Below are 23,783 nucleotides of genomic sequence, written 5' to 3'. Positions count from 1 at the left end.
AAAAATATAAACTCAAACATAGAAAATCATGTATAGGCCTGCACTGTGAATTCCCCTCTTGGAATTTGTACATTGAATACTCCTTGGTATCTTTTTAATGATATCTTTTATATTTTCATCAACTTAAGGAGGAGCTGACCCTTCGCGGTTTTTTTTCATGCACCTAATTACTAACAGTATTCCTGACTATATTCTGAAGAATTGGGAAGGGCTACAAAACCAAAGTTACCATGACTATAGCCAAGATTACCATCATCATGTCTATGAAGTTTGATTTTGTTTAGCTTTTACAATTTTTCTTCGAGAGTGTAAAATGTTCGAAAAACAAAAGTTTTGAACATTTGACACTATATGCGAAAATCAATAAAAGCTAAACAAAATCAAACTACATAGGAAGGATGGCACAAACCTTAGCTATATTCATAGCAACTTTCATTTTCTAGCCTTTCCCAATTCTTCACAATACAGCCTAGAGTAGTACCGCTAGGTGCACGAAGGGTCAGCTCCCCTTAAAACTTTCACAAACTTTTGTGAGGCCAAAAATATAAACTCAAACATAGAAAATCGTGTATAGGCCTGCACTGTGAATTCCACTCTTGGAATTTGTTCATTGAATACTCCTTGGTATCTTCATAATACTCCATGACTTAAACAGATTACAAAGACTAGAATAAATACTTGATGACAGAGGCCAAGTCCCAACCCAAACTCACTCCATAAGTAAGCAATGTGCTGGTGGTATGATTTGAACCCAGAATCTCCTGGTCACTAGTCTGTACAATTAACATGATTAATGGTACGGTACTGTAGAACTAATCACAGTAATGCTAGACAAAAAGCATTGATCACTTTTCAATTAGTTTTGAGTGGAATTATCAATCTGTCTTGAGTTTTGCCATAGAGTAGCCCATGTCTCTCACTGGTGAACTATCAGTTCATTTGTAATACTTTTAGCTCCCTTATTTGTGAGTCTCACTATGATTGGCTACTTGGGCAACTGGTGTGTTGCAACTGGTTCGACCACGTATTGTTCGTGTATTACACAATAAACAGTGGCGCAATATTGAACCAGCACTTTTGTTTCACGATTGCCGAAGTTTGAACCCAATCATAGCTCTAGTAACCAGTCACATTTCTCAATTGTTGATATAGATATATGCAACAACCTACTCTGAACAGAATACATAATTCAGAACAGTAAACATCAATTCGACATCTGATGATTTAGATGATAAGATATAGCTTCCTTTATCCGTTCAATTTCAAAGTCTATAGCCAATCACTTTCAAAGTCTTTCAGTTTGTTACATAGTTGGAGGACTTGTGGATGAACGGCTGTCTTCTTGCCTTTCTTTTTACTTCTCTTGGACCCTTGACTAGGGTTGATGCCAAGGAAGCACCTGAAATCAAATTCATACATTCATATCAGTTCATTCAATATCAGTGACAATACATTGTAATTTGTAGTTTTTATTATTGAATAATATTCTATGTAAAAGATTTTCATAGACATTGAATGCTGTTAACATAAGTCACAAACATCTAAGAATATGGTTCATTCATATATCAAAAGGGTTTTGCACTAAATTATTACAACGAAAGGTATTTAAGTTGAAACTTATGCACTACATGGATTTTTCATATTAGTTTATTTTGAAGGACTGTATAATTTTAACATTTTTGACCTACTGTGGACTAACCACTCTACAAATTATGATTTTCCCACTAGTTACAGGCCCATACACATCAACTGACACTGATTGATGATCACATGATTCAGGTGTTTCTGTTTAATGTTAAGGTTGGATTCAGGTACAGCAATTTGTCCATTTGAACTGTTGTTGAAATCTATACAGCAGATTTGCCAATAATAAAATGAATATTTTAACTTGTTTCCAGCATTACTAAATACTATTAAAAAAAATATCATCAGACATTGGAAGCAATCAAAATAAGCACATTATTTAGTTTTCATCATTGTTATTATAATTAAAAAGCTACAAGGGCTACAATAGTACATGTACAATGAAACCAGTAATGAATGACACATTATTTGAATTCCTATGATCATTTTACATAAAACTCCTCAAATCTATTATAAAAGTTTCAAAATTATTGCAAAAGTTTCAAATAAATTGTGAAATAGCTTCTTGCACCCTCAGTTCATCCAATCCATAATGTGTTGGGCGGTACAAAATGTTAATAATGAAAAACACATCACACAACACCTCAAAGCAAATGAAGCAGAGAAATAAACATCCTTATATATAATCTTACCTCTGAATAAATTCCAATGTTGCTCCGATATTCTCAGGGTACTCGAAGTTAAAGACGTAGAATGTAGAGAACCACAGGGCCAATGCTGACAGCTGGTTGGTGATGAGATCAATGACTACCTTCCCATTTATTGTCAGTGAGAACTTGTTAGTGTCAAATGGTGAATCTCCTATTTAAAGTAAAGAAAGATAAAATGCATTGCATACACACAATGAAAGGAATGCCAGTTAAAGGGACAGTCAGTGATTGTACAGAGATTCAACATCCCTTTTAATGTTATGTATAGGTAGATATACCAAAGATCACTTTAATTCCAAACTTTTAGCCAAGTCTGACCTTCCGTTTAGAAGTTATGCAATATTGTGTGCATTGCATTGTTCCATAGGCTTCTATGGCGAATTTCTGATGCCCGCGCATCAGAAAATAAAGATTTGACTCTCGTTCACAAACTGTATAGTTTGTGCAAGATTCCTTTTCAGGCTAACCTTCCCCAACAAGCAAAAAAAAAAAGGTATGTGTGAAAAAAGTTTGACCTTGACCCGCAGATCTCTGACTGTCCCTTTAAGCATTCGCACATGATTTCATATTGAAAACAATAATAAATTCCAAAGCGATTATTGTTTCCAAGTAAAAGTACTACTTTTTCTGAAAGAAAATTTGATGAGGAATTCAAATCTGTGACTATTTTCCTTCAAGTGTAGAAGAAATTTAAAACAAACTGATTTAAAACTATGACAAAATTACATATTTTGGATCTACCTGTAACTTGGTTGGACAACATTATGTTTACATTACAAGTTTGTCTCATTTGAAGGGCTAGTATGTCCTTAACTGATGAACTGGCATCTGTGCAGTTTGATTACTCTCTCAAAATTACATTGAATTAATTTATGAACTGACACAATTAGCAACCAAGATTGGCTCCAACTTTATATTGGGTGATAATGAATAAAACTTAACTTCTAAACCTCCTTTTAGCTACTAGGCCTATGTTTTAAGCTAAAGCAATACTGACATGTCAGGCTATATATTTAGTTCAGAAAATGATCTTTCTTGGCTTTTGTCAGTTAGGCCTAAGTGTTTCCTGACTGGATTATGAGTGTTTGTTGCAAAAATCCACAAGAGAATTTCTATGCTTATTCATTTATTCCCAAAGTTTCATGACCAGGTTTTTGCTCTTTGCTGGATAAAAATCAAATGTGCAAAAATTTAGGTACTTTCCAGAAAAAATGTAATTCAAAGATTATTAAAATGTCAATTTAACCTCTCAATGAGCTAAGTCAATTGTCTTTACAAATTTTAAAGGTAGAAAGCAAATTGATTTTAGAGCTTATTTTTTAGACTACTCTCAGAAATAAGGGTTCTAAAAGGGTTCTTCACTTGTCCTCTATATGGCACCCTTTAAGGTTCTAAAAGGAACCACTAAGACACTCTAGGGAACCTTTATTGGTTCTTAATGTAACAAGCTATAGAACCTTAAAGGGTTCCTGAATTTTCTGTAACCTTTTATGAGGGTACAATAGCCAGGGTTCCATATACTGGACAAAAAAGGTTTCAGTTGGCACCCCCTTTTTCTGAGAGTGTAAGTGATAATCGATAGCCAATAAAGCCACAATGAATAGAATTTACCATGGGCAACAAGACAAGGTGTTGCCGGTAACTCCAGTGTTTCAATGGTAGAAGCTGAAGTACTTGTCAAGGTCTATTTGAAATATAAAAGAAAATCAAGTTCAGTAAAACATAATTACAAAGTAGCAATGGTATCAATGTGTACATGATCTGATATCGAACATTTAAATAATCTCTCCCCTGAAATGTCCTTATACATGTGGGAATACAACAAGGAAATCTTGAATTTCTGTCATGGATGTGACTTCTACAATGATTTACATACTTTTTAATAGTGCTTGACTGTTTACCACAAATGCTACAAGTAGGTCGAACAATTGGCATGTTTATTGTACTGCCACTAGGCCTACTAGCACTAGTAGGCCTACTGTCTGGTCCACATTCTCCTGCAAGTTGTGCAACTGAAAAAACTGACCCGAAATTGAAGTTTGAGAAACTGACCCAAATGACCCACAGAAAGATAAGCATTGATCTATGGTACCGGTACATGGGCATTTAGATCGTACCATGCACTTAAACCATGTGAACTAAAACAACTAGCGTTTACTTGCCTGTCTCTGTTAAAGTTGACCAGCAAAGAAGCGATCTAGCAAACTTATCAAAGTAAAACACTTCGACGCCACGGTCGTCTTCTTCAAGTCCTATCGGCCGATATACGTCTCATTCTCGTATTCTGATACTAACAGCGCATCCTCAGTTCAATCAATTATGCATAATTACCCAGGGAAAACGGTCTATAAAGTATTATTACAGGAGACCTGTGAACTTACGGGTTTTCAAAAAAGAAAATACATTTTTATTTGTTTGTTTCTGAAAATTTACGGATTTACCAGAACATCCATATTTTTTCTGTAAAATAACATTAATTCCGTAAAAATACGGAATGATTCCGAGTTGTTTGGAATGTTTACCGTTAAAACTCTACGGAATATTACGAATATTCTGTATTTTTAAGGAATATTTTCCGTAAGAAACCTCGTTTTATTCTGTATTTTTAATGAATAAGTTTTACGGAATGAATAAATTACAATTTACGGATGTTCCGTAACCCTGCTGCCGGAATGTTCCGTAAAATAACGGAATAGTTTGCTTCTATAAAAACTATGAAAATATATCTCAAAACACTTAAAAAGTGAAGTATAATGTTGAAAAACAATTAGGGTCCTATGTGTTTTTACCTGCGGTAGGATCAATTCACATTTATATTATGATTTAATTTGATATTTTTAACAGTGATGGTGTTAATTAAAAAAAAAAAAAATGGTGAAAGTCATATTTTACCTGTAAATTAACTTCATACTAATATTTTAACGTTTTAAACGTATGTTTTATTTGTAAATAAACAATAAATTACATTAAAATTAAATTATAAAAAATTTGCAGATTGTATCGTTAAAAACAAACTAAACTTTAGATTGACAGGAAAACGTTAAATTGATGACTTTAGCGTCTTGAAAACGGTAAAAACTGTTAATTTTTCATGTAAATTAACGTTGAACTTCAATTGTGGTACGGGAAATTGTAAATTTACGGTTGTTTACCATAATGTTGTGTAAAATTTGTTCAAATATAGTATAAGCCGTATTTTTACCTGTAAATTAACATTCTAACAATTTTTAACAGTGTTAGTAATGCACTTTTAAAAGAAACTGTAAGAAAACGTTCAAACGCATGTTTTTATATTTAAATAAACAGTAAATTACATTAAATATACAGTCATTTGTTTAATTTTGCACATTACATCGTAAAAAAACCGAAACATTACATTGACAGGAAAACGTATAATTATACTGATTTTTTAGCGTCTTTTTGTATATAAATTGTTTTGAAAACGGGAAAAACTTTTAATTTTTCATGTAAATTAACGTTGAACTTCAATTGTGGTACGGGAAATTGTAAATTTACGGTTGTTGACCATGATGTTGTGTAAAATTGGTTAAAATATGGTATAAGCCGTATTTTTACCTGTAAATTAACATTCTAACGATTTTAACAGTGTCTGTAATGTAATTTTAAAAGAAACTGTAAGAAAACATTCAAACGCATGTTTTTATTTGTAAATAAACAGTAAATTACATTAAATATACAGTCATTTGTTTAGTTTTGTATATTGTTATCGTTAAAAATAAACTAAGCATTACATTTACAGGAAAACGTAAAATTGCTGATTTTAGCGTCTTTTTTGTGTAAATTGTTTTAAAAACAGGACAAACTGTTTAATTTTCATGTAAATTAACTTTCACTTATTTGTGATACGGGAAATTGTAAATATACGGTTATTGACCATAATATGTTGTGTAAACTTTGTTTAAATATGGTAAAAAACCGTTTTTTTACCTGTGAATTAACATTCTAACGATTTTAACAGTGTCGTAATGTACTTTTATAAGAAACTGTAAGAAAATGTTCAAACGTATGTTTTTATTTGTAAATAAACAGAAAATTATATTAAAATTACAGTAATTTGTTTAGTTTTGTATATTGTTATCGTTAAAAATAAACTAAACATTACATTTACAGGAAAACGTAAAATTGCTGATTTTTAACGTCTTTTTTGTATATATTGTTTTAAAACGGGACAAACTGTTTAATTTGCATGTAAATTAACTGTCACTTCAATTGTGGTACGGGAAATTGTAAATTTACGGTTATTGACCATAATGTTGTGTAAACTTTGTTTAAATATGGTAAAAACCGTATTTTTACCTGCAAATTAACATTCTGACGATTTTAACAGTGTCGGTAATGTACTTTTAAAAGAAACTGTAAGAAAACGTTCAAAATTATGTTTTTATTTGTAAATAAACAGTAAATTGCATTAAAATTACAGTTATTTTTTACTTTTGTATATTGTATCGTAAAAAATGGGATATTTGATAAAAACATTACATATACAGGAAAATGTAAAATTCCTAATTTTTCACCGTATTTTTGTATATAAATTGTTTTAAAACGGTAAAAATTGTATTTTTTCCCTGTAAATTAACGTTCATTTTTAACAGTGTAGAGACATTAAAGCTTTTAGTATTTCGTTGACCTTCTTCGCCATGACATATTCATTACTGGATAGCAGAAGCGGTATAAGAGCCAGTGACAGCCCTGCACTTCCGAGGACGAACAAGGACACGACAGCGTAGTGATAAGACATTTTTGTCCCGGACTTATTTTTGCCCTTACGCTTCTCGTTTAATTACGATGTTCTCACGCTCAGGCAATTCCTACCGATTCCTCTGGCTTAAATTCAGAAACAGGATCCTGAAACTTCAATCAACCCAAAGTGCTCGATGTATTATAGGGTGGATTGACTAGCTGTAATTTGGAGTAATTCCGATGAAGATTTGCCTCAAGTCGATTTACTCATGTAAAGTTATTACCGGACGTAAAACTCGAGTCTGTTACCAAAAATGCAACTTGAGCAGTTAGCAAAATTTAGTCCGACGTTTATATAATAATATTATGCTGTTCAAATATTTCGCAAATGACAAACGGCGCGTGAGATATCATATGACTTTTAAGATTGAATAAACAAAGTTTGTAAATAAACATGATAAACATGATCTCTGTAATCTTTGAACTTCCGTTAGGGATTCCCTGTGCTGATGTACACACCAAAGCAATTTTCAACAATCAATAACAAAATTTCAGATAGGTACTGCTGTAATAAAATACTGGATTTAAGGGTATACGATGTATTGTTGGTCGAAGCAGCAAAACAAAAAAAAGTAGTTCACAGCATCTTGCGAATGGTAGTAAAAAAAAAAAAAAATTGTATGTAAATAAACATGATAAACATGATCTCTGTAATCTTTGATCTTTCGTTAGGGATTCCCTGTGCTTATGTACACACCAAAGCTATTTTCAAGAATCAATAACAAAATTTCAAATAGGTACTACTGTAATAAAATACTGGATTTAAGGGTATACGATGTATTGTTGGTCGAAGTAGCAAAACAAAAAAAAGTAGTTCACAGCATCTTGCGAATGGTAGTGAGCTTTAGCAAAAATTGTATGTAAATAAGCATGATAAACATGATCTCTGTAATCTTTGATCTTTCGTTAGGGATTCCCCTGTGCTTATGTACACACCAAAGCTATTTTCAAGAATCAATAACAAAATTTCAAATAGGTACAACTGTAATAAAATACTGGATTTAAGGGTATACGATGTATTGTTGGTCGAAGTAGCAAAACAAAAAAAGTAGTTCACAGCATCTTGCGAATGGTAGTGAGCTTTAGCAAAAATTGTATGTAAATAAACATGATAAACATGATCTCTGTAATCTTTGATCTTTCGTTAGGGATTCCCTGTGCTTATGTACACACCAAAGCTATTTTCAAGAATCAATAACAAAATTTCAAATAGGTACTACTGTAATAAAATACTGGATTTAAGGGTATACGATGTATTGTTGGTCGAAGTAGCAAAACAAAAAAAGTTGTTCACAGCATCTTGCGATTGGTAGTGTGCTTTAGCAAAAATTGTATGTAAATAAACATGATAAACATGATCTCTGTAATCTTTGAACTTCCGTTAGGGATTCCCCTATGCTTATACACCCGGAGGGGGGGGGGGGGGTTCTTCGAAAAAAAATTTACGGGGATGTGCCACGCAGACTTTCGGATGCTGACTTTCTCTATACCTACTTTTTGCTGTTTTTGCCACCCATCAGTATACCAATTTTTCACACAAAAAACACCCAAAAAGCACCCAAAGTTGCCATAATTGGGTGCTTTAAGGGGCACTTTTGCCCAAATTCGCCCAATTGGGCGCACTTGTCTCCACTGAAAACCCACCCATCGATATACCAAAATTCGTGAAAAGGTACCCCAACACCGTGGCACATCCCCGTATACCTTCAACCAGGGAGAACCCCTCCGGGCTTATACAACATTTCAAATAGGTACAACTGTAATAAAATACTGGATTTAATTGTTCCATTCAACAATATAGGCCGTGAGAAAACAATTACAGTAGCATTAAGCGCGCTTCAGACTCCGAGTATTGTACGTACAATATTGTATGTACAATATGTACGTTATTTAATCTATTGCCATTCTATTTCCAGTAATGTTTAAGTTCTAACGAATAAAAAAAAAAAAAAAATCGATAATATGTTACATACAATATCTAGCAGAAATATATTATCGATTTTACGTCATCAAACATTCGTTAGAACTTAAACATTACTGGAAATAGAATGGCAATAGATTAAATAACGTACATATTGTACATACAATATTGTACGTACAATAAAAAGTCTGTATACTGCTTTAGTAGTAGTAAAGAAAATAAACCAAAACCAAATGTGAGGGCGCGGTGGCTCAGTGGTTACGGCCTTGGACTCATAATCTGAGAGCTTGCACGACGTGCGTGGGTTCGATTCCCCGTCCCACCACCGTGTTGCGCCCTTGGGCAAGGCGCTTTGCCTCGCTTGCCTCACCCCACCCAGGTGCATTGGGAAGCTGTTAGGGGTAGTCACAGTCGTTGTACTGATGGACCCTGCGCCACTTGTAGGCTGCAAACGTGGTTCCGACATATTCTAATGACGGCGGAATAAATGTAAAGCGCTTAGAGGCTGTTTACGGCATAAAGCGCTATATAAATGTCTACATTTATTTATTTTATTTATTTAATCCGATGTTAGTCAAAAACCCTTGAAGATAACTTAAAATTCTGTTTAAAATGATAACACAGGGAAACCTTGCTGTGGTTTAAAACAAATATAACAATACCCTCAACTATTTATTTACAATGATTACTTAATATATACTACAGTCTATAGATCATTCTCAAGTTCATTAAGATCAATGCTAGCAAAGGCATGTTATCAAGCTCATTAAGTCTGATCAATACTAGAAATGGCATGTTATCCAATTGAGCAAAACTAGAGCTCAATTATATGTCTCTTATTAGTGCATTTTGCTGTTATGTCAGTTGGATAACTGCTTGGTTATTGCGATTTGTTTACAGTAGAGTATTGAGGCAATCCTGTGTGTAATTTTGGTTAATTTTGAGGATTTTAAGATATGACCTTATGAAAAGTTATAAGGTTCTTTTTTGTGTTACGAGTCGTACTGGGCTCAAGGCCAAAATCACCTTTTACCTGAACTCACACGAATGCACAACACAAATACACTGTTTGATTCAGCTAAAAAATCTAAGTCTTTAATTGAAAGCAATATAATTATGATTGGTACAATATATGACAACAAATGCACATACAAAAATAATCAAATAATAACAATTACTCCTTTAACTAATTAGTACTTAGCCAGCATTCTTCTTCTTGAAGATAACCGAGTTCTTGCAATGTTCTGGACGGCTGATGTACATGTTAATATCCTCATTCACTTGTCCTGCAAAAATCAGTAAAGTCTATTGTACATTTGCATATAAATATCCATACGAATAAAATCCTCACACGAAAATGATGCTGCTTTCTCCAATCACTTATCTTCTTACGCTGCTTTCTCCTAAAATATATCTCCTTGCGCTGCTTTCACGAAAATTGGTTTCTTTCACCAATTACTCTTTCTCCGGGAAACAGGCTTCTTTAACACTGTCCCGCTGTATTTGACAGATGTGTTGTTTTAAAATACCATACTCCAGCCAGTCGACAGAAGAACTTTAATCCTTTGATGAGGAGGAGCACATTGGCGTACTCATAAATCTCCTTTGTTGCTGTATTAAAATAGCTCAATTATTGGCTATGTAAACTTGTTAAAATGCGCTTCTGTTTTGAAGCACGAAGACCAACACACACATGTGGAGTTTTACAATTTCCCATGACATTCTGTAAAGTCCAAACTACAAACTCCAAAAAAAAAGAGAGAGAAAAAAAGCGCAGTGATTTATAGTGCGCTACGCACATGCACAACGCCTAGACGTTGATCCATAAACCTCAGTACACTTTACAGGCCTCCAGCTTTTATACTAGTACTCATGCAATAAAAACATCATCTATTAATAAACCATTACTTCAATCACATCTGCACAATAGATGATGCAAGCTTAGGATTTCCCAGGATTAATTATACACATTAACCTTTCACATTGCATCACTTCCTGGGGATTTCCTATGGTACAATACACTGAACTGGGGATTTCCAAATTCCAAACATAGATCTGACTTTGTTTACAATAATTGGGGGATCCAAAAATGACTTTACACACCAACTCTTGCAAGTCTAAGGGGGTTTCCCATCTCATGAAATACTTTCAGCTTGTAAACAAAGCCAATTAAATCAAATTACTCAGGGCACATCACCTTTGGCTTAGTGTATATAGGGAGAAACGAGCTGGGAAAACTCAATACTACACACATATTTATTATTATTTCTGCCACACATCAATTTAAAATATCAAGGCTACCAATATAATGTACAACAGAAGTTCTTTGTTAACTTGAATATTGAAATAGTGAATGATATCAAAATGTTGAAGCACTTTTCGTCGTTTTATTTAAAAGATCTTTGCGAGGTATATAGAAATAGGAAATTTTCAGCTCTAGCCAAACAATTCGATATATTAACCCATCACGCACAATTTGTCCCCAACTGCATCCGCCTCATTCTGTTGCGTTGAGTCACATATTTAGTTTTGAGAAGTTTACTATTTTTTACATCCTAATATTTCAAACCTCAATGTGTAAAAACCGCCCTCTCTGTGCATGGACAGACAGGTGATGCGTACAATACGGGCGTTTACGGGTTCAGGAAAAGTTGCGATCACTGCGGTGTGCACGTCAACATTGCCAGCAAATGTCTATAGGAATGAGAATATAGTATGATTGAGCAACAAAAGTACCTATAATTAAAGACCGAATTAAAAAGACTAGTTTGCGTATGACATCCTGACAACCAGACCAAAAAATGCCGTACTGCGCAGGTCAGCAACCAATCACGCCGCGCCTTTGCCCTGACGTCAGACGCAAACTAGTCTTTTTTAATTCGGTCTTCAATTATATTTTCACATTGATCGGATGGTTTGCTGTTATACAAGTCCACGAAGCGATGAAAAAAACACTGTTCTAAATTCTTTTTAATTTTTGCAAAATTCATGTAAAATCACCCGTTTGTGGGCCAAAATTAGAGAGATTGCGATTTCCAAACGTTCGTATCGAACGTACGTGGAATCTATTCAAATTCCTGTGACGGGATTTTGAATAGATTTCACGTACGTTCGATGCTACGTTTGGAAATCGCAATCCCTCTATTTATTTATTTTGACTGAACATTTAAAAAAAAAATCCATTTTTTTTTTCAAATTTCTCAGATTTTTGTGAAATTTTAGGTTAATTTTAGGATCCAAAAAAGACAAAAACAACAAAACAAAACAAAAAACACCCGAACTCCCGACTCTAAATGAAAGGTCCGTCCGCCCGTAGAACATGACCTGAGCGTACACTACACAATGTTTACTATCTACTTTACTTACAACCACGTCTCCATCTTGATCTTTCACAAACGCCTCGGTGCCACCTGTAGTGAAGAAGGTTGACACATTGAATGACGTCACCCAGTCAGGTTCGACATTGCCACCATCCCCCTGCGTTATAACACCGGATACATACGTCGGATAACCTAATGGCAATACAAAATGACATATTTTTTCAGATATTGACTTCTGCGGACCCTTAAAGTTGACCATTCACCTGTTTGCTTAAAGCTCAAGAACAGTACACCTACTCAATTTGCATTATACTTTTCTGAATAATTAACCAACCAATTTATTTATTTATTTATTTATTTATTTATTTATTTATTTATTTATTTATTTATTTATTTATTGATTGATTGATTGATTGATTGATTGATTGATTGATTGATTGATTGATTGATTTATTGATTTATTGATTTATTGATTTATTGATTTATTGATTTATTGATTGATTTATTTATTTATTTATTTATTTATTTATTACCATGATTCCGGGCGAATAATATCATTATTATGTTTTGATGGATCCAAGTTGTGATAATATTGGATCCAAAACATAATAATGATAAAATTGGATGCTTTACGCCCAATATTAATTGGTCTCGCTATGAGTTGTAAAATATTCGACTCGACTACGTCTCGTCCAATATTTTAAAACTCATAGCTCGACCAATAAATATAGGCTCAACCGATCCAATTTTATATCAATAGTGCATACGCACTACTTAAAACGTGGTCTTTAAAATGCAAAGAAAAAAGAAAATGGACGCAATGGAAATGAAAAACAGGCAAAAAAAACCCAGAGATAACAAAAATCAAATGCTTTTTAAATAAATGGAATGGAGGAGATGTCTAAAAAACATTATGGACTTATTACTCAAAATCACTATCAGAATATCGCTGATAATGACTTTAAATGCCTGGCACAATTAAATAGTCCAGAGAGATACCTATATCAGCTTCAATCCATTCAGATCCTGCTGGATGTAGCGGTGCTGTTGACCATGGATAGGGACCATTCAACCTTCCATGTCTGGCTCCCCGAATAGTAGAGGACGATGCATTAATATTTTCATCTGGAATGTCACCATTTTCCATTCCCAGATAATCATTGCAAACTAGAATATTGAACAAGAAACGAATATTATACGGAGATTATATTAGTAAGGATCGATTGATATAAGCCTAATAAGAATCGATTGATATATTGTATTCTATTACTCCCACGACCCATTATTCAAAATCGCGCACTGTGATTTGTGGAAACGCGTCACGTGAAAGACCATTAATTAGCAATAAAGTGGCCAGGGCAACGAACTTCATGTTCTTCTCGCATCACAGCGCACAGCAAAGCGCGATGCAGTATATTAACGTCGTTACGCATTCTACGCAAAGCATTACGCTTTGTTACGCGTTCTGCAATATCGCTATCACTTACGCTTTGGCTACGCGTAGGCGCGCCACCTTGAGGTAAACAACTTGTAATATTTGGGCAAAAAATGTGATATTTTCTCTTTAAATCGCACTATTTTGTGGTAATAGAATAGAAATAAAGTGTGCAGCATTATCATTTACACAAATAATGTGTCCTCGGCAGTAAAACGTTTAAATAATGGGTTCGGCTGCGCCTCACCCATTATTTACGTTTTACTGCCTCGGACACATTATTTTCGTGTAAAGGATAATGCATTACCCTTTATTTCTTAATTCAAGAACCGATTTATATAATTGTATCAAAGCATGGATTGATATAATTATAAGCTATTATAAAGTTAAAGAACATTTCGACACTCATCCAAATACCGTTGCTGACTTTCAGACTCATTGACCCATCTGGATATGTATTGCCACCTGTTATTAAAATGCCAGCCTTTTTCTTTGGTCACCTCATTTACAGATAGAAAAATCAGGGAAAACTCGGGTAAGAATGCAAACATTGTTTCAGGTAGAAGTAACGTAAGACGCAAACCTTTACAAATCCTTTACAGAATCTGAAGGTGGCATTGAAATTGACTGTACATGGTTGTATGGAAATATATAGATCACATTTAATGGAGCGTTATCAGAAGTTTCACATATAAAGGATTTTTTTGTCGGAATAAAACAATCTGAATACTTTCCTTGTGTCATTTCGATGAGAAGCTTTAGGTGTTCACCCTGTACTTCTATTCCCGCACTTTCACACAAGCATCGCATTCACAAACCAATAAAACAATCATAATCAAATCTAACAGCCACCACCCGTGTAAAGAGTGTTTTATATTTAGAGAACAGAGGTATCGTTTTGAGACCAAGCCGTGTATCTACTATATATACGCTCTCCCTTTTGGGATTGAGCACTCTATTCAAAAGATAGTCTAACTATGAGTAAAATGGTGTTATTATATATATTATGTATTATTTTTGACAGATCACGTCACAAATATTGGTGCTGAAACAAATTTGTTTTGAAAACTTAAAGCAGTCGTAGTAGAGAATTTTGATAGGAATGCACCATTTCCAAAAGGTAGTTTGACTCGCGTTTAGGTGACAATTGTTTGAAATAAATAGAACGGTGATGTGGTACAAAATAGATTCACCTGTGCATGTTACTCCGTCTCCACTGTTGCCAGCATTACATGCACATGTGAACGAACCAACGGTATTGTTGCAAGCAGCATTTGCGTCACAGTTATCAGTACTCAAATTACATTCATCAATATCTGTACATAAATATATAAAATAAGTTATTATTAAGGAAAACACAGATTTTGAAGTATGATCAAAACAAAATTTGATATGGTATGAAATAGACTAACCTGTGCATATAATTCCATCTCCGCTGTAACCGGCATTACATGCACATGTGAATGAGCCAACGGTATTGGTGCAAGCAGCATTTGCATCACAGTTATCAGTACTCAAAGCACATTCATCAATATCTGTATAAAAATGTATAAGTCATATATTATTAGGTAAGACATAGATTTTGAGGTATGATAATACTCTGAAACATAAAACCAGTTAAAAAACACAATTGAGACTAAATTGGCTTTGCTTGGAAACATAATGTATCTTATAATATTTGATTAATCACATCATAAATATTGGTACTGACACGATTCAATAAAAATTTTAAGCAATCATATATAGCAAATTTTGATAGGAATGCACCATTTTCAAAATGTAGTTTGACTCGCGTATAATGTTATTATTAGAAATGGTATTAGAAGTGAAAACTTAAACCAATCGTAGCAGAAAATATCAAAAGGTAGTTTGACTCGCGTTTCGGTGATAATTGTTTGAAATAAATAGAACGGTGATGTGGTACAAAATAGATTCACCTGTGCATATCTTCGTCAATATCTGTACAAAAATGTATGAAATAAGTTAATATTAAGGAAAACACAGATTTAGAGGTATGATCAAAAGAAAAGTTAAAATGTTTCTTGTATTCTTAAACATGATTATACAATTAAACTCAATAACGCTTGAATAAATCATACTGCAGTTACCGTCCGTTTTCCTATACACAATACACAGTGCTCTCACCATTGACGTGTGACCTCAACAAATGATGTATGTTGGGAGAATGGACACTTGCCTAGTTAACATCACTGTGTGAAAAATAACCAGCCAATATTTTATTTATTCTCCAAAACTTCTAGCAAATATATTTCTCTAACATGACCTAAAATTACAGCTAGGTTAGATGTTCAGAAATGGTCGCACTTTTGTAAAATATGAGTGAGGGCAAGGCATAGCTAGCCAACTCCCCGTGTTAATTGAATGGAGATTTGACCGAAAATATTGGTATCGGACCGCTCACTTCTGAAGGATGCCACAAAAAAACGGTAAAAGCTACATTTAAATTATTCTAAATAGGTTCTAGAAAATAAAGTTTTGTAACATGTCCTAAATTTTTAGCTAATTTAGATGTTTGGAGAGGGTCGCACTTTTGTGTTTTAGGAAGGATATGTAAACGACAGATAACACCAAAAATATCAAGAAATTATTTCCAAACCGTGTTAAGTCAACAATCATTATGTTGCTCATTTTGAAGAATGCTGGTTTACAAAAAGCACGCCATTGTCTCATTTCGTGAACAATGGTACACATACCATTGTTTCCTTTCGTTTCCTTTATAATCGGTTACCCAACTGAAGCTGTAATACCAGCTTTATTGCGATGTCGCACATTGAAAACAGACACTTGTACACAACCAGAGAAGATCTGATTTAATCAGTTGAGCTGCTTCAATGAGTGTTATCTTGGTTTAATAGCTTTTAATGGGGTTTAAGTCCTGCAAAGGTCGAGATGAATTCTACTGTAGACATGACTGCATCATGTTGGTTTTGGTTTGCATTATGTATCTTATCTGATTGATCACATCACAAATATTGGTAGTGATTTTTTTCTTTGAAAACATTAAGCAATCATAGCAGAAAATTTCGATAGAAAGCTACCATTTCCCAAAAAGTAGTTCGAGTTGTGGTAAGATGACAATTATTAGAAATAAATATAATTTGATATGGTACAAAATAGACTAACCTGTGCATATAATTCCATCTCCGCTGTAACCGGCATCACATGCACATGTGAAGGAGCCAACTGTATTGGTGCAAGCAGCATTTGCATCACAGTTATCAGTACTCAAAGCACATTCATCAATATCTGTATAAAAATGTATAAGTCATATAGCATGTGTAGACATGTAGAAATTCGATGATATTATGTTTTATATCTTACATTTTATCTATTATTTCTGTTGCTTTATTGGGATTTTACTTTTGAAATGAAGCTTCTTACCACAATATGTAGTACGGTCTAAGAGGTGATCAAGTATATCTTTTTCCCAGTTATGTCGCATGGCGAGTGGCCGTGGGTCATCCACAAACCACAGATCACCAGCTTCATTCCCGTTATCCCTTCTTGAGCAAGTTTGACCTATAGGTGCTACCACGCCTTGACAAAGACATATTTCTGCAAAAGGTAGAGACCATCTTAACACACCGCCTCTTAAAGGATCTGGTCTTTTTTCCAGAACGCAAAGGTGGCTCTGCACCACAGTCAGATGAGCTGTAAATGAAGGAAATTTCCATTACAATTTGTTACTACATCATGCAAAAGCTTGCAAACGTGTAAACTTATATAATTGTACGGAAACATACACAACTCGAAACAACTGCATGTGTTACAAAAACGGAGTACAAGAGAAAACTTGTGAATTATCTTTTCCTTCCTGACCTTTTTCATATCAATATATCTCTCACTGTTCCGCTTCCTCCCCCCCCCCCTCCGAATCAGTCTCCCCTCTCTCTCCCCGGCCCCTTCTCTCTCCTTTCGTGTTCTTCTTTTTCTAGTCTTTCCGTCTTTCTTCCCCTTTCTCTCTCAATCACTATGGAAATGCCTTCAAAGTACAGTCGGCACAACCCAGCTAACAATTTTACGTTGTTAAAACGTCGTCTAAAAGTTATATAAAGTGGAATAAACGTAACATATGGACGTTGTAAGTACGTAAATCTGTGAACTCGTATTCGACGTCAGGTTGTGAACGTCGAAACAACGTCACTACGACGTTACATCTACGTCCGATAATAACGTTATCACAATACGAATACGAGTTCACAAATTAACGTAATTTCGACGTCCGTAGATTACGTTGTATCGGGGTCAGACCATGAAATTTATACGGCGTTGTAATTACGTGCTTTATACGTCGAAACAACGTCATAAATTTGCGTACTAACGACGTCCGTAGATGACATTGTATCTGGGTCAGTTCATGACTCTTAAACCACGTTTTAAGCACGTGCTTTATACGTCGAGACAACTTGATTATGACATTATATTATACTAACATCCGGCAACAATGATGCTCAATCCCAAAAAAGGGAGAGCTTATGAAAATTCAAAGTTTAGAACTTCAGGAATAGAAGTCTTTACTCTTGAGTTTCACGCCTAAAAGCGATCGTCAGACGACACGATAGAGAAATTTTGGTTGGACAACCATCTCCTTGGATGGACAACCATCTCCTTGGATGGAAGAATTTACATTCCATGGTGTCAATATCCAAACTATTCCACGTCACGACATTCGCAGACGTAACAAATGTTATTTCAGCTCAAAATGGACAGAAACCCTTCCCAACATTTATTGCTAGTATTATTTCAGCATTTTGAGTACAGAATAACAAAATTGGAAGGAATCGTACATTAAGGCTTCAACTACGCTTTGCTATGAATAAAATATGAAATGTGACAAAGAAATAACTACACTGTAAGATATGCACCATATCACTAGATACTCAGTTGCTATAGCATTAAACAGGGAAGATATCCTACCCATCCCAGAATCCTTTTCAATATGATACATCCCTTCATTTCATCAAATGACGCTCCCATTACTTTATACAGATTTTATTTGTTTTTTATATAGGCTGAACATGAGTCGCAAGTCAAGAAATAAACATATTTTTCAAGATCAGGATGTTCTTTGTTCACTGGGGAATATTTTGTCACAATCAACCCATATTGCACTACATGGCAAATCAGTACAGAAAATTGAAATGGAAGAAATGCATTATGGGAAGTGTCAAATATCTTCTCTGAGTAATTAAATGTGTTCAACTATATGCAATAACTCTCTTTGTTCTTCTGGTTGTTATTGCCAACGGCCGTATTATGAAAGCGATTCACTTTAGAAACAAATTTACCAATATTTTGTATAGAAACTGCTTGGCTTTGAGCTGGATACAGGTTGAGGTAAATGCGGGCATGCGGCTGTGCATACTCTACATGTAGACGTTGTTTCTTTCGCGAAATTGACCTTTTTTGATATGCATATACTGGCTGCTATAATATCAAAATGTTTCAATAATTTGCCATAAAATTTGTATTATATCTCGAGCTTTAAGAATATCAAAATTATGATATCGGAAGGACATTCCTCGTATTCAGAATGCAATTCTGTGTGTCTGCTGTGTTCGTGGGTCCCAGAAATAATGTGCAAAGGTTTATAACTTGTTTGATTTGGCAGATGAGCTCCAAATAAAATAAAATTTTAATTCAAAACCGAAAGTTCAATTGCATTATCGTATATTGGGCTATTCCAGTTGAAGTCCACACTACCCCTGTGGATGATTTTGGAAATAACTTCCACAGGGGGTTAATCATTTTGAAACTCATACTCCCTCTGTACTATGGTTTTAACTATATCTTTCAAAACGGGAGTGAGTATTCCAAATGGAAGTTGCCCAATTGTCTATTCTATTCGAAACTCATACTCCCTCTGTGGAAGACTTTAGGTAAAATGTAATAGCCCATTAAATGCAACACGTCTTATTGTGAAATTGTGTTTAGAAGTTTTATCAACAAAATGTAAAGCACTTTGTACGAAAAATAAAAGGGCACACTGCGTTTAAACATAAATTTTCAGTATGGTTCTGTCCGCCATATTCATTGTGTGTTCATTTCTAACATGTCTAAAACCACACCAGAAGACTAGTCTAACATGTCTAAAACCAAACCGGTATAGACTGCATTGACTATTCTACCAAACCGGTAGAATAGTCAATGCAGCTATTTATCTTCTTTTTTTGATCAGAGCTGGTCTCCACTATATTGAGAGCAGGTCTCTTATTTTATCCCTTGAGAAAGAAAAGTTTTGTCTTTTCGAAACGTCGGGTTTTTAACTTTGTTTTTATGTTTTGTGTTACTCCCCCATTGGATGTTGTGTCATATTTTCCCTGTTTTTAATTTTATCCATTGCTAGTGTGACACTGTTGTATCCTTGTGGATCCATCCTTTGGTTCCCCGCTGGTCAGTTGGAACAGATTTTCCCTGTTTTCATATAATACAGGGTGAGTCAAAAAAAGTGCAATAGAGCAAAGAATCGATATTCATGTAAGAACCAAGTTGAACTTTCCCATTATTGACAGTTTCTGTAAATGCCACACTCAATAGTCACCTTCTGTGAAAAAATGAAGTGACTCGCTTCTACCGTTTAATTTTTATAAGAACTTTTGCTGCGATACCCAATTTCATTATTTGTCCACGAAGTACCATGTATTTTGAATGGGAGCACCCAATGCACGATAAATGCACCAGCTCTGAAACTGACTTTAACTTAAATAAGGTTGATTTTTGTGTTATTTTTATGTTTTTTTCTTTTCAAACAAACTTTCTAAATTAACGAGTTCAAGAATAATAATCTTACATTAAACATTCAGAAAACTAAGTTCATGGTGTTTGGCACTAGCAGGGTGTTAAAAAACTTTACAGATGTTAGTTTATATTACAATAATGATACTATTGAGCGTGTAGATGTATTTAAGTATCTTGGTGTTACATTTGATCCTACCATGGCTTGGTCTGATCATATTAATGCAATGTCTTCCTGTATTTCTAAGCGATGTGGTGTAATTAAACGTGTCAAACCTTATATTCCAAAAGATACCCTCATCATGCTTGCTAATGCAATTGTTATGCCTAATTTTGATTATTGTAATACTGTTTGGTCTAACTGTTCTGTTGAGCTCTCCAACTCCCTCCAAATTCTTCACAATAGGCTTGCTCGTATTATTCTTTCCGCTGATATCAGAACACCAATTGATGACATGATGAGTACTCTTCATTGGAATAAATTAAATGATAGGTGGTTCAACTATATGGCAACACTCACCTTCAAATGCTTGAAAGGAATGGCTCCTGGTTACCTTTCCTCTCAGTTCACTTTTATGCATGATATGCACTCTAAAGGAACCAGGAGTCAAACCAACTTTGCTCTTTTTGAACCACCATATAATATTAATGCAGGTAAAAGAACTTTTCATTCACGTGCTACTAAATTGTGGAATAGCATTCCAAATGATAGTAGATGTAATTTTAAAGAAATGAGTATTGCTCAATTTAAGCAGTTGTTTTTGATAAAACCAGTGTAATATGTCTTTTATCTGAATTTACATGTTTTCCCAATTGTTCACAATTTCATGTGCCATTTATAATTATGTATTTTCTGATTTATTACTGTATATATATGTTTCTTGTTCACATTGTAAATGCAGGGCCTCCTTGGAAATCAGTGCTTGACATTGAAGGAGCTACCCTGGGTAAAGAAAGTTTAAATAAATAAATAAATAAATAAATAAATAAATAAACATCTTTAAAATAAAGGGAAATGAAAATAACAACAAATAATGTTTCTTCTCCTTAAACAAGACCAAGGTCAATAACACTTTGGGTGCTTCATTTTATTTTAATGCCAATGAGGTTAAGAAAATGGCAGTGGTTCCAAATCTATCTTATACAGAGTGGGCTGACATTCAAATTTTAGATGTGTCTTGGACAAACATTAAAATTGGGTATCGCTATAAAATGTGTCATAAAAACAAAACGGTAAATGCTAATTCCTTGATTTTTTCACACAAAATCACTATTGGATATGTTAATTATAAAATGTTTAAAAACCTAAAAGGTTCAACTCGGTTCTTAATTACAAATGGATTATTTTCTCTATTGCACTTTTTTTGACTTACCCTGTAGAGTACATAACAAAGAAAACAAATTGAGAGGATTTTGACAAAAATTGGTTTAGTTCATGAATTCTAGTGATCATCCTGTAAGCAAAATTAAAATTAAAACTAGATAATTATATTAACCCAGATGATTGATCAGCTAAACCAGGTTCCTGGCTAAACATATTAAACCATATTGATGCGAGTACTAATAACACTACTCAATTAGTCTCTTTAAAACATGCTTAAAGCATTTTCCATGAAACATAATAATCATCATAAATTTACTGGCTGATATTATGAATGATGTGAATTTTGACAAAGAAATAAATGCATTGCCAGGCGCGCACAGGGCTGTCAACTCTCACGCATTGGGTGAGTCCCACGCATTTGGTCACTTTCTCACGGTCTCACGCCAAGGTAGTATAATCTCACGCCTAGGTAATAAATCTCACGCAAAAAGCTGGAAAATGAGTAAAATCTCACACAGCGTCATTTTTTGCTCCTACACCCCTACAACTGCTAAATTGTTGGTCTAAAGTATATAAAAGTATACATATTTAAAATGGCAAAGACTTGATAAATTAATCTGTGAGGTCAAATTTGGGCCAAAAATGCTCATTTTTGGTTGAAAATCCCGTTTAACGAAAAAGAAGTGGGCCAAAAAAAACCACGTTTTTTTGGGATTTTGGGCAAAAAAAATGAGCATTTGGGCCCAAATTTGACCTCACAGGTGAATTTATCAAGTCTTTCCCATTTTATTTTTATATACTTTAGACCAACAATTTAGCAGTTATGAGGCCCGAAAGTTTACATAATTCCAGGGTTCAGACCAACCTTAACATTCACTATCTCTTTGCTCTTTTTTTAATAATACTAGTGACTAATGCAATTCTGTGACTTTTTATAATGACATTGTTTTCGAATGAATGTGTTTTTAACTTTTAATCTTGTTGTTTACCATGGCAATGGCTGTATATACTTGTATTCGGGTATTGGGCGATATAGTAAATGCTTTTTTATTATTATATATTATTACTCCTTTTGTTAATGCCAATCAACAGGCGTGTTACTTTTATAACGAAATGATATTAGTACATAGAACATTACAGCTTATGTACATTGATGTACCAGACTCCTCCCTTTAAATTTGCACCAAAAATGGTCAAAAATGCAAAGAAGCTTGTATTGGTGAAACCGAACGCTCTTTGAAAACGCGGTTTTATGAACATAGGAGACCTAGTAGTACAGCATCTGAGGTATCAAACCACATTCACATCGAATCTCCTGGACATTTCGTGGACTTGGATGGTATCAAATAATATTGGGTGACATTCTATTCATCATCAACTATAACAATTGGATTTCTACATCTGTTTGAGAATGATAAGTGAACAAAATATGTAAACTTACCTGTAACGATAATGGCCAAAATAAAAGAAATATCCAAATCCATTCTAATAATTTTGCAGTTTATCCGTTTACACAAATCTTAAATATTAAATAACTAGAAAATTGGATTGATCAAACTCGATATTCCTAGTAGTCATTCCGTTTTAGACACGAAGACATCAGTGATATCTGCAACTGTAATCCATGTGCCTAAATGTGACAACCATGACGACAAATTGAACCATTGCTACGCACGTTTCTGCGTGATCACTCATGGCCATTCCATTTAAAATACACACTACCCCTGTGGAAAATTTTGGAAATAAATGTCACAGGGAGTTACAGAGGGAGTGTTAATTTCAAATTGAATTAACACATTAGAAATTCACCCGCCCTCTGTGGAATATTCAGGGTGACTCTTTCTCAGATGGTGTATGATATTCAAATAGATCTGCAAATTGTGATCATTACATTTGAAATTCATACTACCCATGTGACACATATTTCCAAAATTTTCCACAGAGATAGTGTGGAATGTGGATTTTAATTGGA

General features: G+C 34.2%; 2 protein-coding genes and 1 long non-coding RNA gene across 3 annotated transcripts; all 3 read right to left on the bottom strand.

Moving 5' to 3' along the window:
* Window positions 1-533: 533 nt before the first annotated feature.
* On the bottom strand, window positions 534-4,564 carry LOC140144739 (uncharacterized). The gene is made up of 4 exons (XR_011857926.1): window positions 4,457-4,564; window positions 3,906-3,978; window positions 2,277-2,445; window positions 534-1,399 (listed from the first exon to the last, which is right to left on the bottom strand). It is a non-coding gene; the product is annotated as an uncharacterized lncRNA (long non-coding RNA).
* Window positions 4,565-11,462: 6,898 nt separating this feature from the next.
* Window positions 11,463-13,457, bottom strand: LOC140144744 (lactadherin-like). The gene is made up of 3 exons (XM_072166550.1): window positions 13,296-13,457; window positions 12,343-12,488; window positions 11,463-11,670 (listed from the first exon to the last, which is right to left on the bottom strand). The coding sequence occupies exons 1-3, from the start codon at window positions 13,441-13,443 to the stop codon at window positions 11,518-11,520; spliced, it is 447 nt and encodes a 148-aa protein (XP_072022651.1). The 5' UTR covers window positions 13,444-13,457; the 3' UTR covers window positions 11,463-11,517.
* A 2,207-nt stretch (window positions 13,458-15,664) lies between these two features.
* Window positions 15,665-23,432, bottom strand: LOC140144748 (thrombospondin-1-like). Its single transcript, XM_072166555.1, has 4 exons — window positions 23,253-23,432; window positions 17,134-17,403; window positions 16,876-16,998; window positions 15,665-15,690 (listed from the first exon to the last, which is right to left on the bottom strand). The coding sequence occupies exons 1-4, from the start codon at window positions 23,293-23,295 to the stop codon at window positions 15,665-15,667; spliced, it is 462 nt and encodes a 153-aa protein (XP_072022656.1). The 5' UTR covers window positions 23,296-23,432.
* Window positions 23,433-23,783: the final 351 nt, after the last annotated feature.

Source organism: Amphiura filiformis, unplaced genomic scaffold, assembly GCF_039555335.1.
Source record: "Amphiura filiformis unplaced genomic scaffold, Afil_fr2py scaffold_77, whole genome shotgun sequence".
Lineage (NCBI taxonomy): Eukaryota > Metazoa > Echinodermata > Ophiuroidea > Amphilepidida > Amphiuridae > Amphiura > Amphiura filiformis.
This window is presented reverse-complemented; position numbering and strand designations above follow the sequence as displayed.

Excerpts from the sequence above, each read along its gene's own strand:
- LOC140144744 (XM_072166550.1), bottom strand. The coding sequence starts at position 13,443 with ATGGAAAATGGTGACATTCCAGATGAAAATATTAATGCATCGTCCTCT. Across the intron at positions 12,489-13,295 it reads ATGGATTGAAGCTGATATAG|GTTATCCGACGTATGTATCC; the intron begins GTATCTCTCTGG and ends TATTGCCATTAG. Across the intron at positions 11,671-12,342 it reads ATCAAGATGGAGACGTGGTT|ACATTTGCTGGCAATGTTGA; the intron begins GTAAGTAAAGTA and ends TCATTCCTATAG.
- LOC140144748 (XM_072166555.1), bottom strand. The coding sequence starts at position 23,295 with ATGGATTTGGATATTTCTTTTATTTTGGCCATTATCGTTACAG. Across the intron at positions 16,999-17,133 it reads AGACCGTACTACATATTGTG|ATATTGATGAATGTGCTTTG; the intron begins GTAAGAAGCTTC and ends ATTTTTATACAG. Across the intron at positions 15,691-16,875 it reads AGATGGAATTATATGCACAG|ATATTGACGAAGATATGCAC; the intron begins GTTAGTCTATTT and ends ATTTTTGTACAG.